The sequence below is a fragment of the Mirounga angustirostris genome, unplaced genomic scaffold, assembly GCF_029215605.1.
Source record: "Mirounga angustirostris isolate CCGP_5_RB_7025 unplaced genomic scaffold, mMirAng1.0.hap1 SCAF_15, whole genome shotgun sequence".
In the NCBI taxonomy this organism is placed as follows: Eukaryota; Metazoa; Chordata; class Mammalia; order Carnivora; family Phocidae; genus Mirounga; species Mirounga angustirostris.
In genome coordinates this window covers 61,674,617-61,690,273 of record NW_026991723.1, presented here as the reverse complement: position 1 = coordinate 61,690,273, position 15,657 = coordinate 61,674,617, and the positions used below count along the sequence as shown (strand labels likewise).

The 15,657-nt window shown below is 45.3% G+C and overlaps 1 protein-coding gene across 1 annotated transcript in view; it reads left to right on the top strand.

The window, feature by feature from the left end:
• The window catches only part of GABBR2 (gamma-aminobutyric acid type B receptor subunit 2), a 344,696-nt gene that overhangs the window by 194,859 nt on the left and 134,180 nt on the right, over positions 1-15,657 (top strand). The window contains exon 7 of the mRNA XM_054509321.2: positions 13,422-13,658. Within this exon, the coding sequence (XP_054365296.2) occupies positions 13,422-13,658 (237 nt within the window). The remainder of the gene's footprint in view (positions 1-13,421; positions 13,659-15,657) is intronic.

Sequence of the window (15,657 nt, the reverse complement as noted above, 5' to 3'; positions counted from 1 at the left end):
TTGTGCAATGTGACTGGCATGGTGCCCGGTCCCTCAGTGCTGTCATTCCTGGGAGCAGGACCTTGGACAGGGCACTCCACATGTTCCCATGGGCGTTACTAACCCCTGCCACCCCCCTTACCCCCCCACCCCGCTTATCCCGGAGAGCTGCAAGAGGGCCAGGTAATGTGACATACGTAAAAGTATTTCAGAAGTACACCGTTACCTGTCAGTGTAAATGTTATCAAGAATCAGGGGATGGCGGCCCTGGTGAACGAAGACGGTTCTATCTCGTAGTCCTAACCGCCAGCCAGTATCGAGGAGAGCGGTGCACACAATTCCCTTCTGTCTTCTCTGAGCTCAGATGGTTCCTTTCTCCACCCGACCCCAGTTCCACCGAAGGAATTAAACTTCATGGCAAAGCTATATAAAATTTTTGTATATAATTTTTTAGCTATTATTTAATCTCTATCAGAGCCAGCTCTATAAGAATGATTTATTGATTTCTCAAAAAAAATGGCAAATCATGAGGACACATTTTGTAAACAACTCTTTAGATCATGCTGGCACCTGAGGGATGCTGGAAAAACACTCTGGCTAGAAAATGTTGGAAGAAATATTTTCATGCAAAAATCAATGAGCATACAGAAAGTTTTCTGAGATGCTGAATAATGTGCAGAAAGAACTCATTTTATTTCAGTAAGTATTATTTTTAAAGACGTCAAAGTTTGTAGTTTATTAGCAGAAATTTGAGTCCAGGGACACCCTGGACTCTAATCTCAAAATAATATAAAATTTGAGGAAAATACAAAAACTAAGAAAAAAAATTCCACACCCGCAGACAGCATAACTGAACGGAGGACTTTAGGAGACCAAAGACAGAAATGATTACACACAAAATCTGTGAGCGTAAGGGTCGTAAGACACCATGAGAAGGGCCTTGAATGTCGTTCCAAGGAGCATGGATGTTACTGGGTGGGTGAGCAGTGCACGGATATGAGCAGTACACGGGAATGTGTTTTAGGAAGTTCATTTTTTGCAGTATCTTTTAGAGGTAGTGCTCTGACTTTATAACATCTCCCAGGTCACTGACCTGCATTTTAATTTTCTTCATTTTAATGGTTTTTATTTAGGACTGGTGCTGAGGCTGACCTCACACCCATAACTCTGTGCCTGGGAATGGAACACTTTGTGGGTATTCCTGGGGTTGTTCACTTCACCCCACAGTGTGGGTGACCTACTCATTGGCCTCCCAGGATGGAACAGTGCCAGGCTCCCGGCATGGAGCAGCTTCCAAAATTCCAGGACACTCAGCCCCTGCCTCTGAAGTGTTTGAAGCAAGAGACACCATTTCTTACATTATCCTGAGGTTACAAGATGATTGAAGTTATGCAAGAAAATCTGAGGCATCTGCCTCTTGAAATCAGAGTTTTAGGGCTCTCCTACAGATTATCTAGACCAACCTCCCATCAGATTCTCAGATCCTTCTAGTAGCAGAGGACTCACTACTTCTCCCTGAATTTCCCCCACTGGTCCCTCAGGGCCCACACAGGTCCTATGGATGGTGACCATCTCCCCAGCGACAATCCTTGTCCAAATTAAACAGCCCCAGTCCCTCCAGTTGTAATTCACATGCCTAGTGCAGAACCTAAGGGCAAAATTTAAGGCGATGCTAAAAACCTCAGTAATCAAGATGAAAAGTATTGTAATGCAATATTTTTTTTAAAAACTCAAAATTAACACACACACAAAAAATCCATGATGAACAAAACGTCAACATTTTAAACAAAGGTAAGATTCACAGGACTGGGATTAGGGAGAACTAAGTGATTTAAGTCACACAATTGCAAGACTGGATCTTGTCTTTATTTAAAATGTTGATGTTTTGTTCATCATGGATTTTTTTTTTTTTTGCATTCGTTTTGATTTTTAAAAATACTGCCTTAAAATGTCATTTCTCTTGATTAATGAGGTATTTGGCTCCCTCTTCGTTTTCACACCTTGCTCGTCTTCCCCCCAGTCCTGGCCCTGAACAGGTTGTGTTTATCAAACTCCTTCCCCACTCAGCCCATCCTCTGTGCTTGTTCTTGTTGAATGCTCTCTCCCTGGGGTGTGGGGCCCACGGTTGAATAAAGCATTCTTATTTGTGGTCTGACCACAGCCAAGTTCCCCTACTCATCTCCAAGAATATATGGTCAAAGGAAGGTCTAGAGAGGTGGGAAATAGTTCTTGAATTTGAATTTGTGTTATACATGACTGCTGGGGACTGTGCTCAGTCTGGCACAGGCTGCTGAGCTGAGGTGTATATTTTGGGGTCCATCGGTGTCCATGAAGATAAGCAGACACTTGTAGAAGCAAGTCAGTGAGCTCTTGCCATCCATATTAGGGAAGCTAAGCAGCAGAAATGGGAAGGGTCATACCCAAGATCCTTGTAGTGGGTTGAATAGTGGCCCCTAAAAAGATAGGTCAGTGTCCTAACCCTTGGAACCTGTGAACATGACCTTATTTGGGAAAAGCATCTTTGCAGATATAATTAATTTAGGAATCTTGAGATGAGGTCATCCTGGACTACCTGGGTAAACCCTAAATGCAATGGCGAGGGTCCTTAATAAGAGAAAGGCAAAGGGAGGTTTGCCACATGAAGGTGGTCATGTGACGGCACAGGCAGAAACTGGAGTGATGCCACCACGAGAGAGAGAATGCCAAGGATAGCCGGCAGCCACCAGGAGCTAGGAGAGAAGCATGGGATGGATTCTCCCTCAGAGCCTCCAGAGGGAACCAGCCCTGCCGACACCTGAGTTTTGGACTCCCGGCCTCCAGAACTGGGAGAGAATAAACTTCTGTTGTTTCAAGCCACTCTGTTTGTCGAAATCTGCCATGGCAGCCCCAGGAAACTGATACAGTCACCCAGCAGGTCAGAGACAGCCCCAGGACCTGAAGCCAGGACGGCTTGTTCCCTACCCAGAGCCCCTTCCCCTCTGCCATGCTCTCCGCCCAAGACTTGTGACAAGCTTAGAACAGAATGCACCGAAATCAGCCTTTTCTGTCTCAGCCAGCCACCACTAGTAGGTGGCATACAGGAGAGCATGGGTCTGGTGCTCAGGAGATCTGGCACAAATCCTGGCATTCCCACCAATTAATCTGCCTCCAACAGTTAGTCATTCTCCTCCCCCCACCCCCACCCCAGCCTCAGTTTCCCAACTGAAAAGGAGAGATTTGGACCAGATAACTCCTGGGTTCCTCTCACAGCTAAGTCCTCTGGCTCTGTGTGAATATGGTGCTGGGTTCTTACAGTGTGCTGTGTGACTTGGCTGTAATGTCACTTAAACCTTGGGATCCCTGGGATAAAGGTGACTGCTGGTAGAGAAAGTTGTAGAATCAGGCAACAGTGGCCCCTCTTGGAATGTGTTCTCTGAGGTGTCCCCTCCCATACACCTGTTGCCAGGCAGGCCATCCCCAACTCTTTCACTGGCACCCAGGAGAGTTCTAGTAGGAGGAATAACAAGGCCTTGGTCTCCAGAGTACATTCATCAGTCTCTTCCTATTGGAATTTCCAATGATGAGACAAATTCAGACCTTCGGGCTTCCCCGAACACATCCAGAGCTCAGTCTTCTGGAACCTCATGAGGACAGTCTCTGGGCACTTGCTTTGGCTCTACTCACTGAGACTCCCCATTACCTCTCCGCTCCTCCATAGGAACTCTTTGACATTGGTGATTTCCGTCGTCAGCTTTCCCTTTCCAATGTCCCGTTAGGCTTGTTTCCATTGTGAGCCTTTACAACTCTGGCCAGGTTTCTCTGGTGATGGCTCAGCCTCTCTGGACATTTTTCCCATTCTCCTGCTGAGACAGCTGGACCAAGGCACCAGATGGAGATGTTCACAGAACCCTGGAATCACTGGGGACCTCAGAGGCCCCAATCCCCCATCAAATGCACAGGCTCATTCTTTGGAAGAGTTTTGTAATGTTTTCTGGCAAGAAGCTTCTGCAACCACCCGTGACTGTTGATTTAACAGTGCAGAAATGGAGGAAACACAAATCAAGTGAGTCCTTAGTGGAGAGCCAATGACCCAGGAAAAGCTGCACCCATCTCATCGTCACTGCCAAGTGAGCTCCCTGACAAAGAACGTGGAACTTCTGGGAAGCTCTGGGGTCTAAAGAGGAGGAAGGGAAGGGGCCATGGAAAAGTAGGCGTGCTCCCTGGGGAGGTCATCCTTCACAAGGCCACTGCCTCTGCCTCCCACCTTCCCCACAAAGCTCCTGTTCCCTTTGCTTCTTCTGCCTCCCACCTTCCCCACAAAGCTCCTGTTCCCCTTGCTTCCCTAGGAATTCACTTCAATGGGGGACAGGTAGTGTAGCAGAGGAACATGGGCTCCAGAGGAAAGGTGTGGTAGTCTCTGGAGGGTCATAAGTAATAAGGGCACTGGCTAGATTTGAATTTTGGCCCCACCACTTCCCAACTAGGAGACTGAAAGATAGCTAGTTGTCCATACCGATATCCATAGCCCCCCGGTGTACCTCAGTAACACAACTTTGGTTTTTAAGTAGGTATGTTGCCACCCAGCTGAAAAGGGACATTTCCCAGCTTCCCATGTAGCTAGATATGGCCAGGATTCTAAGTCTGGCCAAGGAATATAAGTAGGAGTGTTATATGGGATTTCTGGAAGTCTCCTTTAAGGGGAGAGCTTGCTCTTCTTTTCCTTTCTCCTTAATGTTAGCTGGAATGTGGATGGGATGGTTAGAGTTCTGGCAGCCATCTTGGCTCAAGAAGTGACCGTGACAAGGAAGCTTCATTCTAGGGTAGTGTTGCATACAGGTAGGAGCTGGGTCCCTGATTACACTATGGAGCTGCCATGGCAGCCATGCACTGCCAACGTATGGACATCTTTTATGTGAGAGAAAAATAAACCATCTCTAAGTCACTGATAATTTTTTTTCAGTTATATGCAGCTGAATTGGGTGACATAGTGATAGAGATACAATGACATTGGGCAAGTCATTTGACTTTTCTGAAATTGTTTCTTATCTACAATATTGGGGTAATAATACCTTTTATAAGATTTATAAGAATTAGATAAAGTAAAGCGGAGAAAAGTATCTTGCAGAGTGCCAAACACATAATAGGTGCTTGACAAATTGTGGTCTCTTCATTAGCACAGCAGCCTCAGAGCTGGGGAAAGGAGCAGTGAGTCAGTTTACACACACATATACACAAATCTGCTCTGGCTTGTTGTTGGGATTTTACTGAATTTGTAGGTTGATGCAGGAAAAATTGACTTAATAATATATGAACATGAATTTTGTATATCCCTGCATTTACCAAGGTCATTTTTAATTTCTCTCAGAAATGTTTTGTAATTTTCTGTATGGAATTCTTGCACATACTGTGTTTGGTTTATTTCTAGGTATTGAGGTATTTTGGTGAATATATGTGCAAATTACTATTGGGTGCATACGTAGGGGTGGAATTTCTGAGTCACAGGGTATGCATATGTTCAGCTTTAGTAGACCCTGCCAAACAGATTTCTAAAGTGGTTGTACCAATTTACACACCCACCAGCAGTGATTGAGAGCTCCAGTTGGTTCACATGCTCACCAACATTTGGTATTGTCGGCTTTTTAATTTTAGCCAATCTAGTGGGTGTGTAGTGGTATTTCATTTGAGTTTTAATATACATTTCTCCAATGACTAATGAAGTCAAATATCTTTCCATATCTTTACTGGCCATTTTGATACCCTCTTTTACAAATTTCCTGTTCAAGTCTTTTGCCCATTTTTTCTACTTGGATTCTCTGCCTATTTCTTATTGATTTGTAGTTCTTTTTAAATTCTGCATATGAATCCTTGGATGGTTATATGTATTATTTATATCTTCCTCCATTCTTGAACTTACACCTTCACTTCCTTAATGATGTATTTGGGTGAACAGAAATTCTTAATTTTAATGTAGTCCAGTTTATTCATCTTCTTTATGATTAGTATATCTGTGTTCTATTTAAACATCTTTGCCTACCCACAATCATGAAAATATTTTCCTGTCTTTTAGAAGTTTTTTTTTCCTTTTCACATTTAGATATAGAATCCACATGAAATTGATTTTATGTATGGTGTGAGGTAAGATCAAGATTCATTTTCTGCCCATATGGATAACCAGTTGATTCAGGACCACTTATTGAAAAGTCCATCATCCTCACCATCCACCCACCCCCATGCTATAGTGACAACTTTGTCATAAATTAATCATTGTATATAATGTGGATCTGTTCCTGAACTTTCCATTCTCTTCCATTGGTCCATTTCCTTATCCATTAACCAATACCACTGTCTTAATAACTAAAACCTTATTATATAAGACCTGATACCTAGTCATGTAATCTTTCAACTTTGTTCTTCTTCTTTAAGATTTTCCTGGATGTTCCTGGCCCTGATGTCATTTTTCATTTAGATCTACTCACATATTCACACTTTCCATTACTTCTCATTCCTTCCTGCATTTCTGTTCTTCTGTTTATGATCACTTTCATTCTGCCTGAAGAACTCCTCTTGGTCTTTCTTTTACTGCAGGTTGGCTAGAGACAAATTCTCTCCGTTTCTGGTTCTCTGAAATTTTCTTTCTTTTGTCTTTAATTTTGAGGTGTAGAATTCTAGATAGTCCATTATTTGTCTTCTGGCTTCCATTGTTTCTATTAAGTCAGGTCTTCTGAAGGTAATGCATCTTCCTTTCTCTAACTACTTTTAAGATTTTGTCTTTGCTTTGGTCTTCAGCAATTTTACTATGCTGTACTAAAATGAGGCTTTCTTTGGGCTTATCTTGATTGTAGTTCACAGAGTTCATACAACTTCATGAATCTGTGGATTGATACGTGTTTGGAGAGATTCTAGCATAATATCCTTTTAAATATTGTTTCTCCCTGTTCTTTCTTTCCTTGCATTCCAAGACAACAATTATATATGTGAGACATTTTCAACATATTCCATATATCTTATGTTTGTTTCTTATTTTCTACTCTTTTTTTTCCCATCTGTGTTTCAGTCTGAATATTTATTAACTATTTACCACTACTACCCTTTCTTCTAGTTCACTAACCTACTTTCTGCTCTGTCTAATATGCTGCTTCATCCATCTATTGAGTTAATTTCAGTTGTCGTATTTTTTCATTTTTAGACTCTTCATTTTATTCTCTCTTTTTTTTTTTCATAGCTTCCAATTCTCTGGTAATATTCTGTATCTTTTCATCTATTTTTTTGAACACATAAATGTTCCTCTTTTAAAGTCATGTCTAATAACTTCAAGATTTGGATCATCTGTGAGTCTGTTTCTGTTGTCTATTTTTCTTCTTTCCTTTATTCTTTCCTTCCTTATGCCCTTCCTTACTTTTTGCCTGCCTGCCTGCCTGCCTGCCTGCCTTCCTTCCTTCCTTCCTTCCTTTTCTCTTTTTATTATTTGGTCCTATTTCCTGGTGTACCTGTTACATTTTATTAATATAATTGGAGATGAAAAAATATAGAGACTACAGATGGTGTTATCTTTCTTCAGAGAAGATTTATTTCTCTTTAAGAAGGTAGCTAGACTAGGGGAAGATCACCTAATCCAATCAAGAATTGATTGGATTCCAATTGAATGATTCCAGTCTTGGTTTTATTTTTTGTTTTTGTTTTAAAGATTTTATTTATTTATTTGACAGAGACAGACACAGCGAGAGAGGGAATACAAGCAGGGGGGTGGGAGAGGGAGAGGGAGAAGCAGGCCTCATGCTGAGCAGGGAGCCTGATGCGGGGCTCCATCCCAGGACCCTGGGATCATGACCTGAGCCGAAGGCAGACGCCTAACAACTGAGCCACCCAGGCACCCCTTGGTTTTGGTTTTTATAGACCTGGTCTCTTTTGGTTTGCTCTTACTCCTAGTGTTTGCCCTTCATTGTTATCAGCTGAAATCCTGGGGTGTTTACTGGCCCTGGAGTTCAACTTTTGTCTTCCCTGATACTGTGAGACTCCAAACACTTCTGTTTCATTTCTAAACCCCTCAGCCACTGCTTTTTCTTGGCTTCTCAGCCTCTTGCTTTATGCAGCTTAGTTATCATGAAGTATTTCAAGTGCAAAGGCCAGTCTGAATACTGGGCTCACTTTTCTGTGCTGCTTTTTCCTCTAACACCTTGGTCCTACAAGCCTTGCTATCCTGATAACCCTGAACTGTAGTTTTTTGTCTTGCCCTCCCTGTGGGACTCTGACCCAGTGCTTTGTTTTCTTGCAATTAACTTTCCTACCTACAAATCAGCAAATGCCTCCAGGGGAAACAGCAAAGATTGCTGGACTCTTCTCAAAGTATTCTCTTCTTTCCAGCATCTTGCTCCTCAAGTCCTAGATGTCCTGGTTGCTCTATGATGCCTTTGAATAGCTATTTTTATGTTTTATTCTGCTTCTCTGAATGTTCTTCATGGGAGCTTTGGTCTGATATAAGCCATTTCATCACCGTCAGAGTGGAAGTGTGAACTGAGACGATTTTGCTTCAAAGGTAGAAAACAGCACCCTGGGGACAGGGTAGCCTGCCACTGCCTTCAGCTCTGAGGGGCTGTTATGCATAAGAGGGAACAGCCATGTTTACCGCAGCTCCACAAGGAGACACTGCATGCAGAATACAGGTCATAGGGAGGTGCTGCAGATGCTGCATCCAGAACACAAATCTCCTAGATGGCAAGCACTCCTTAAGTGGAAGCTCTTTCTGAAGAGAGGGTGAGCTTCTCAGCCCTGGAGGAGTCTAAGATGGAGTTCAGCAAACATCTAGAAGTTAGTATTGAGAAGATCCAATAATCGGATTGTAGGAGGGACTTAATCAGTGGTAACCGATTGTATATTCTTGAGATCTTAGAAGGTTGATAGAAATACAGATTCTGAAATTATCCCATAGACATACTGAATCAAAATGTAGGGCTCTGGCGTCTGCATTTAACAAGGTCCCCAGGCGATCTGCAGACTGGGGTACAGGAACAAGGAGACTAAATAACTCCCCCTAGTGTACCTCCCAAATGAGACTCTGGGATTCCAAAATCCCACAGGGGATGCTAGAGAGAAACTCTGCCAGTTTTGCCACTCTGGGGATGGCAGCTGGAGATGTGGAAGGGGATGGGTTCTTCACCTTCTGCTGTCTTCTGTCCATGAGGCTCCTCTCTCCCTGAAAGCAGGACTCTGCTTGGTTCTGTTGGAATGACAGACCCATAAGGTTTAGTCACATTGTGGGTTAGCAAGCTTGTGTGGGCTAGCCTGGGAGCCTAACCACTATTTATAACATAGTTTCTGTGGAAAAATATGTTCCAAGTTCCAACAACTGCCTTTCAAAAATATGCTGGAGCACAACCTGTCAGTAATTGGGACTATCTATATAAAGTTATTTGCTCAGAAACTTTTAGCATCTCATGATAAACCTGACCTCAGAGAAGGAGTAATTAATCAGCCTTCAGTGTCAGCTCTACAATGGAAGAAATTCTTCTGCCCTGAATAATCAGAGGCCTGCTTGAAGAACAACTACTACTTTTTCTCAGACAATTGTGAGAGTGTTTCTTCCTGCTGTCATTGTTTTGCCCAAGGGAGATTGGTGCTGGCTTCACCTGGGAAGTGATGAATGGCCTGGGATATAATGTGGTGGCAATGACTTCAACTCAGTGCTTTGCTAAGACAGTGAGAATGAGGTCACCTTGCGGGGCTTAGCTACACCTGTCCCATTCCAAGGACTCTTCCCACAGAAATGAGGTCAACAGCCATATTTCCATTGTTCTCCTCCTACCTCCTGCCCCCCACCCCCTGGGTGAAGAACAGTGTTAAGAGAAAGATGTGGATTTATAAGTACACATGTAAAAAGTATACATAGGGGCTTGTGTTCGCTCCAAGGTCAAACTGAATAAATGATATTATTTTGTTCCCCCTACTGTCTCCACAAAAAATGACCCCAGTAAACGACATTAAGGAAGTTAAAAGATTATACTCATTTATCCCTTGGTGAGACCACACTGAGAACGTTTGCCTCAGGTCTGGGCCCCTGACTTTAAAAGGTCATAGGAACCTTGAAGGATGACCCAGTGGCATGTTCTGGGTAGGAAAGAGGTCTGGAAACATCATCTGAATATAATTATTAGGTTGAAAAAACAGGACTCCAATACAGACACCAGCAGCCCTCGATGCTTTTGTATTAATCAGAGAAAGCTCACAGGAGCAAAATCCAGGAGAGAAGAAGTCAAGGGGGCCTCAGAACTTTTATACTTAAAGCAATTAGAGAAAACAAATTCAAGTAATTTGTAATACTTTTAACATAGCCAATAGCTAAATTAATAACCAGAAATAGACCCAAATCATCTTTAAAAATCAAAGAAAATATAGTCAAATAGTAAAAGATGGAAAAATAATAAGAATGCACTTAAACAAAACATTGACAGGTGTGACTATCACCATAACATTTATGGTAGAAAAAAGAAAAGCACCTAAGAAATAAAAATTGCCTATCCGTACTCGAAAGGAGCTCACTCTACTCATTAGAGAGATGCAAATTAAAATTAAAAGGGGATGCACTTTTTTTTTCTTAACCTAACAAACTGAAGATTTTTAACATTGTAATAGCTATTATTGTCAAGGATGCAGGGAAACGGGTACTTTCATACCCAGGGGGATTTTAATTTCTCATATTTGGGGAGACTATCTTGGCCCAGATATGGATGAATCGTGTTTAAGTTTGTTATACTCTTTGCCTCAGCAATTATACTTCTGGGAATTTATTCTGAAAAAAATAAGTACCAGTATGTGTTCAGAAAATTTAGATACAAGGATGCTTTTTGCAGTCCTATAATTGGGACAAATTCAAAACAGCCTAAATGTCCAATAATTGGAGATTGGTTAAGGAAGTAAGGTAGGGCGTGCATGCACCCGAGAACTGTTGGCCCCCCTCAGCACAGATGTCAACGCAACCTGGGCTCCTCAGGGCATCCTGGGTGGCCGGGTCCAGTCAGCCACCTCTACTGTTAGTAACAGTGGGTGACATTTGTGGTGCAGCAGCATGTCCTGGACACTAGGCTGGGCACTTTGCACGCGTCATGTCACTGAATCCGCATGGCCACCCAGCAAGGGAGGACACAGAGACCTGGAGGAGGTAAGACCTTGCCCCACATCACACTTAGCAAACCACAGAGCCAAAGCTGGAGGGCAGGCTTGCCTGCTTCCAAATCCTCTGTCCTTACCACTGTGCCAGGCTCCTACCTATGTTGCCAAGAGGAAACTTCCAGATCACCTGATCCCACCTCCTCATTTTTCAGATGGAGAAATTGAGGCTTGGGAAGGATCTCTGTCGGTATCGCCATGTTCTGGTGATACCTCAGCGATCAAGACAGAAAACATCTTGACCCCATGGAGCTTAATTCTAGTTGTGGGAGGGAGGGGAGGAGGAGGGAGGGCTGGAACAACAGACAATGGGCAAACAGATGCATAAGTAGGAAAGTTGCAGGCAGTGAAAAGTGCAGTTAAGAAGATCAAACCAGTGGATAGAGAATGCCTGGGGTGAGGGGTTTTTAGAAAGGGTGGGTCAGGGAAGCCACCCCTGAGAAGTGACAAGTGTTGACATTTGAATGCGGAGAATATCATGCAACGAGCTGGGGAAGCTTTCTGGCAGAGGAAACAGCTGGTGCAAAAGCCCTGAGGTACGAACAAACTTGATGTGATCAAAGGACCCAAGAGGTCTAAGGGAGAGAGTGCGCCTCATAAGGGACCCCGCATGCTCCGCGGGGAGGAGGGAGGAGGGTGGAGAGCTGAGAGCGGGAGGGTGGAGGGTATGAGGGACAGTGAGGAGCCGCTAAAGGCCCTGAGTGAGGCTAGAGACAGAGACAGTGCTGCCTCCTTGAGGAACCCTTGGATTTAGGAGCTTCTGCTGTGTGTTTTGAGTGATGAACAAATGTGATGGCTGGACATGACACATTTCCAAGGAAAACTGTCAACAGGGATAAGACCTGAGTCATCCAGTGGGAGCTGAAGCAAAGAAGGAGGGAGCGCTCTTGCTGGGAGACCAGCATTCCCGGTTGGCCAGGCAGAATTCCTCACCTACAGGGTCCACAATTGGAGGCACTTGGCTGTCCCCAGGCACGTGTGAGTGAACCAAGGGCAAGAGACTCACCCCGGCTCCAGCCACGAGACCCAGCCCTCGAGGGCTCAGCCTCACCACCCTTCTTGGGCACTAGACCCGGTTTCTACATGTGATTTGTTCCCAAAGAGATTTTTTCTGAAGACTAAGCCATGGGCTCTGATGACATTTCTGGCAGAGGAGTTCAGAAGTGACTTGAGAGGCCCATGGAAAGGTTGAGGGTGATGGGTTTCCCTGGGGTGGCATCCCTTTGGATGTGTAAGCCTCAGCAACTGGAGTAAAAAGGTTTTCATGACTTTATGGCTACAATCAGAATGTTAGTATCACCAATGAAATTCTTTTCTGAAATTCAGTTCAATGGGAGGAAAAAAATGCTTTTTTACAAAATGCTGAATTATTCACAGACCTTGCTGTATTACAGAAGAGGAAAGAGGAGGGGCACATTATAGGGTCAGGACAGCCCTTACATCTGGGCACTTGGGACAGGCCCTGGGCCCCATGCTCTAGGCAGGCCTCGCTCGGGCCCCAGGGGCTCAGAATCCACAAGCCATTGGGACATACCCCCCACCCCTGAGCCTCCAACCCCTCCCTCCTACATCACACCCTGAATGCCCTGCCCAAACAGCTGGAACCACTTCCAGAGCCAGGGAGCCTCTTGCCAGGGCCGGCCCTCCTGAGGCTGAGCTGCACTTCTGGGGTAGTTAAAGGTCTCTGATGTTGGAAGGGGAGGAGGTGTGCACCGAGATTGGCTGGGCTGCAGGGGTGGGCCCCACGGCAAGGCCGGCTCCCCCTGTGCCTCTGTGTCCCGCCTGAAGCTCGGAGGAGCCCCGGAATGCTGAATTCAAACTTGCCCTTCCAGATCATTAGGAAGATATATTCATTATGATGGGGAGATAGAAAATATTTTATCGAGCAGTTTATTTGCTGGTCCGTAACTTAAATATTTAGGAACATAGGGAACGTGGTCCTCCACTGGTACTATAGCTCCAGGCCCTGCAAATAACACAAGGAGGCCCGCTGCGGGTGCATTATCCCTTCACCCTAGCCTTGCGAGACAGCCAGGGTGCAAGTCTCAGCCTTGCAACTCACTGGCCGTGTCATCCTGGGCAAGTCAACTTCCCTGAATCAGTTTTCCCATCCGTAAAATGGGGACAATAATAGTCCCCACTGTATGAGGTCGTTGTGCGGATTAAATGAGACAATGGCCTCAAAGAGCCTGGCACTGGGCCTGGCCCGCAGTAAGCACTGGAGAGCGTCCGTTCTTGGCACCGCGTGCCTGATGTCCCTGCTGGCTATAACTTGGTGTCCCCCCACCCGCCCCGTTTTACAGACGCCACAGCAGTATGAGAGAGAGTACAACAACAAGCGGTCAGGCGTGGGGCCCAGCAAGTTCCACGGGTACGCCTACGATGGCATCTGGGTTATTGCCAAGACGCTGCAGAGGGCCATGGAGACGCTGCACGCCAGCAGCCGGCACCAGCGGATCCAGGATTTCAACTACACGGACCACACGCTGGGCAGGATCATCCTCAATGCCATGAATGAGACCAACTTCTTCGGGGTCACGGTGAGTCCCACACCCCAGACTGTGCTTTCCTTCGTGCCCCTTGGAGATGTACAAGGCAACAGGGGCTGAGTAACATGCCTCTGAGACGAGGTCCCTTTTCTCCGATCACTGAAATACTTCCTATGGGTTGGTTGTAGGATTGCCCGGCTGCCGAAATGAGGGACAGGTTCAGTGATGCTCTCTGACAGGCTGGGAAGATGCCTCTCTATAGCTCACGGATTACAAAGGGCGTAGTGAGTTGACTGTACACAGAGCAGTTGAAATTCACCAGGTGGGGGATGGGGTAGCAAGAGCTCTGGACCCAAAGTCGGATTCAAATCCTGGGTCTTTCGAAGTACCGTCTCCGAACCATAGAGTTTTCATTCCCAAAATGGAAATAGTACCTACCTCATGAGGTAGGTATAAAGATTGACCATTATAAAGTAAGAACTGCTAATATTTGTTGAGCAGGCTACTTGCTCTGAGCCTCAAGTTTCTCCTCCGGGAGATGAGGATAATAATATACGTCTCGCAATGATAATAATTGCTAACATTTCTTTAATGTTTATTATGGGCTACATACTTCACTGAGCACTTCAGATAGGTTAGATGCAATAATGTATGCCCGATGCTAGGCCCATGCTAGGGTTGTTAGTGTTAATAATGATCTCATTGCACCCATATGCCATCCATAGGAAGTAGATGCTGTTATTATTACCATTAGAGGTGAGGAGCCTGGGGTGCAGAGCATTTAAGTTCTACAGCCAATCAGAAGTAGAACTGGGATTTGAACCTGGGTATAGCTCTTAACTGCTGCATTATACTACCTGCTGGTAGTGGACGTAAGTGGCAGTTAGTCATGTCTCATAATGATGTATTTGTTACTGATTCTGCTCTCAGAAAATAAGGGAAATTTGCCTAAAGAATAGGTTAAAATGGCTAAACTCCTGTCTTGTGTTCTAACTTAAAGAGCCATTTAGAGAATCAGTCTGTCTTGGGGTAGTAAGAAGAATAGACAAGATGAGTTGATTGGTGTATTTCTTAAACGTTCATACTCCTTTGTGTGTGCGCTCGGGCTTGCTGGTTGTTGGTCTGGTAGCCAGGGCGGTGCGGGTAGTGAGGGTGTAGACAATGACGTGGATGCCGAGTGAATAAGATGGGAGCCCGCGGTCCAAGTGCAGGGGCGAGAGCTGGACACAGATGATAATAAAACTTAAAAGGGCTCGGCACCATGGGAGAAAGCGTATGAGCCCAGAGGGGCTTCTGGGACCACGGATGAGAAAGTCAGGGAGCTTTCTGGGGGAGGTAACACTAGTGCTCTGCCTTAGGCTTGCAGAGAGGGGGCCGGCAGTCTGGCCAGATGGAGCGTGGCGAGCGAGGGAGATATGCGTGAGTGTGTGCAGGGACAATTACTTTGTTGGGGTAATTGGAAAGGAGGAGGGTGAGGCTGGGAAGGTGAGTTGGGGCGCGCTTCTGAAGGAACAAGCTGAGGAGGCTGGCCTTCAGCTCACAGGCCGCTGATGCTCAAAGTGCGCTTCAACCCGCAGCACCCTGTGCGCTGGTTAGAAATGCACATTCTCCAGCCCGAGCCCGGATGCAGTGAAGCAGAGCCTCGGGTGGGGGCCCCCCCTGCAACCGACCCTCCAGGTGGTGCTAATGCGCACTGGAGTTCGAGCACCGCTGCTGGGGGGCGGGGGAAGCTGCGGAGGCTTGCTGAAAACGAGGCGATCTCCAAAACCCCAGACTAGAGCCACTCTGGACCCAACAGCTCTTGGCCTCTGTTCCCACGGTTCAGACGTCAAGGCTCTGAATAGTTACGGGCAATCCCCGTGTTTATAGCGCAGCCTGGATTCAGACGGTAAACTTGGGTGCCTTTCAAAAATTTGGTTTCAAAAAAAACTTTTTATCCTCAGATCCTCTTATAAAATCTCACGTGGTGCTGGTATATAATACCGATTAGAGAGAAGCCTCTCAGTTTGAAAGAAGGAGGAGCCCAGGGCCCTGCTTGTTCGACCTCCCT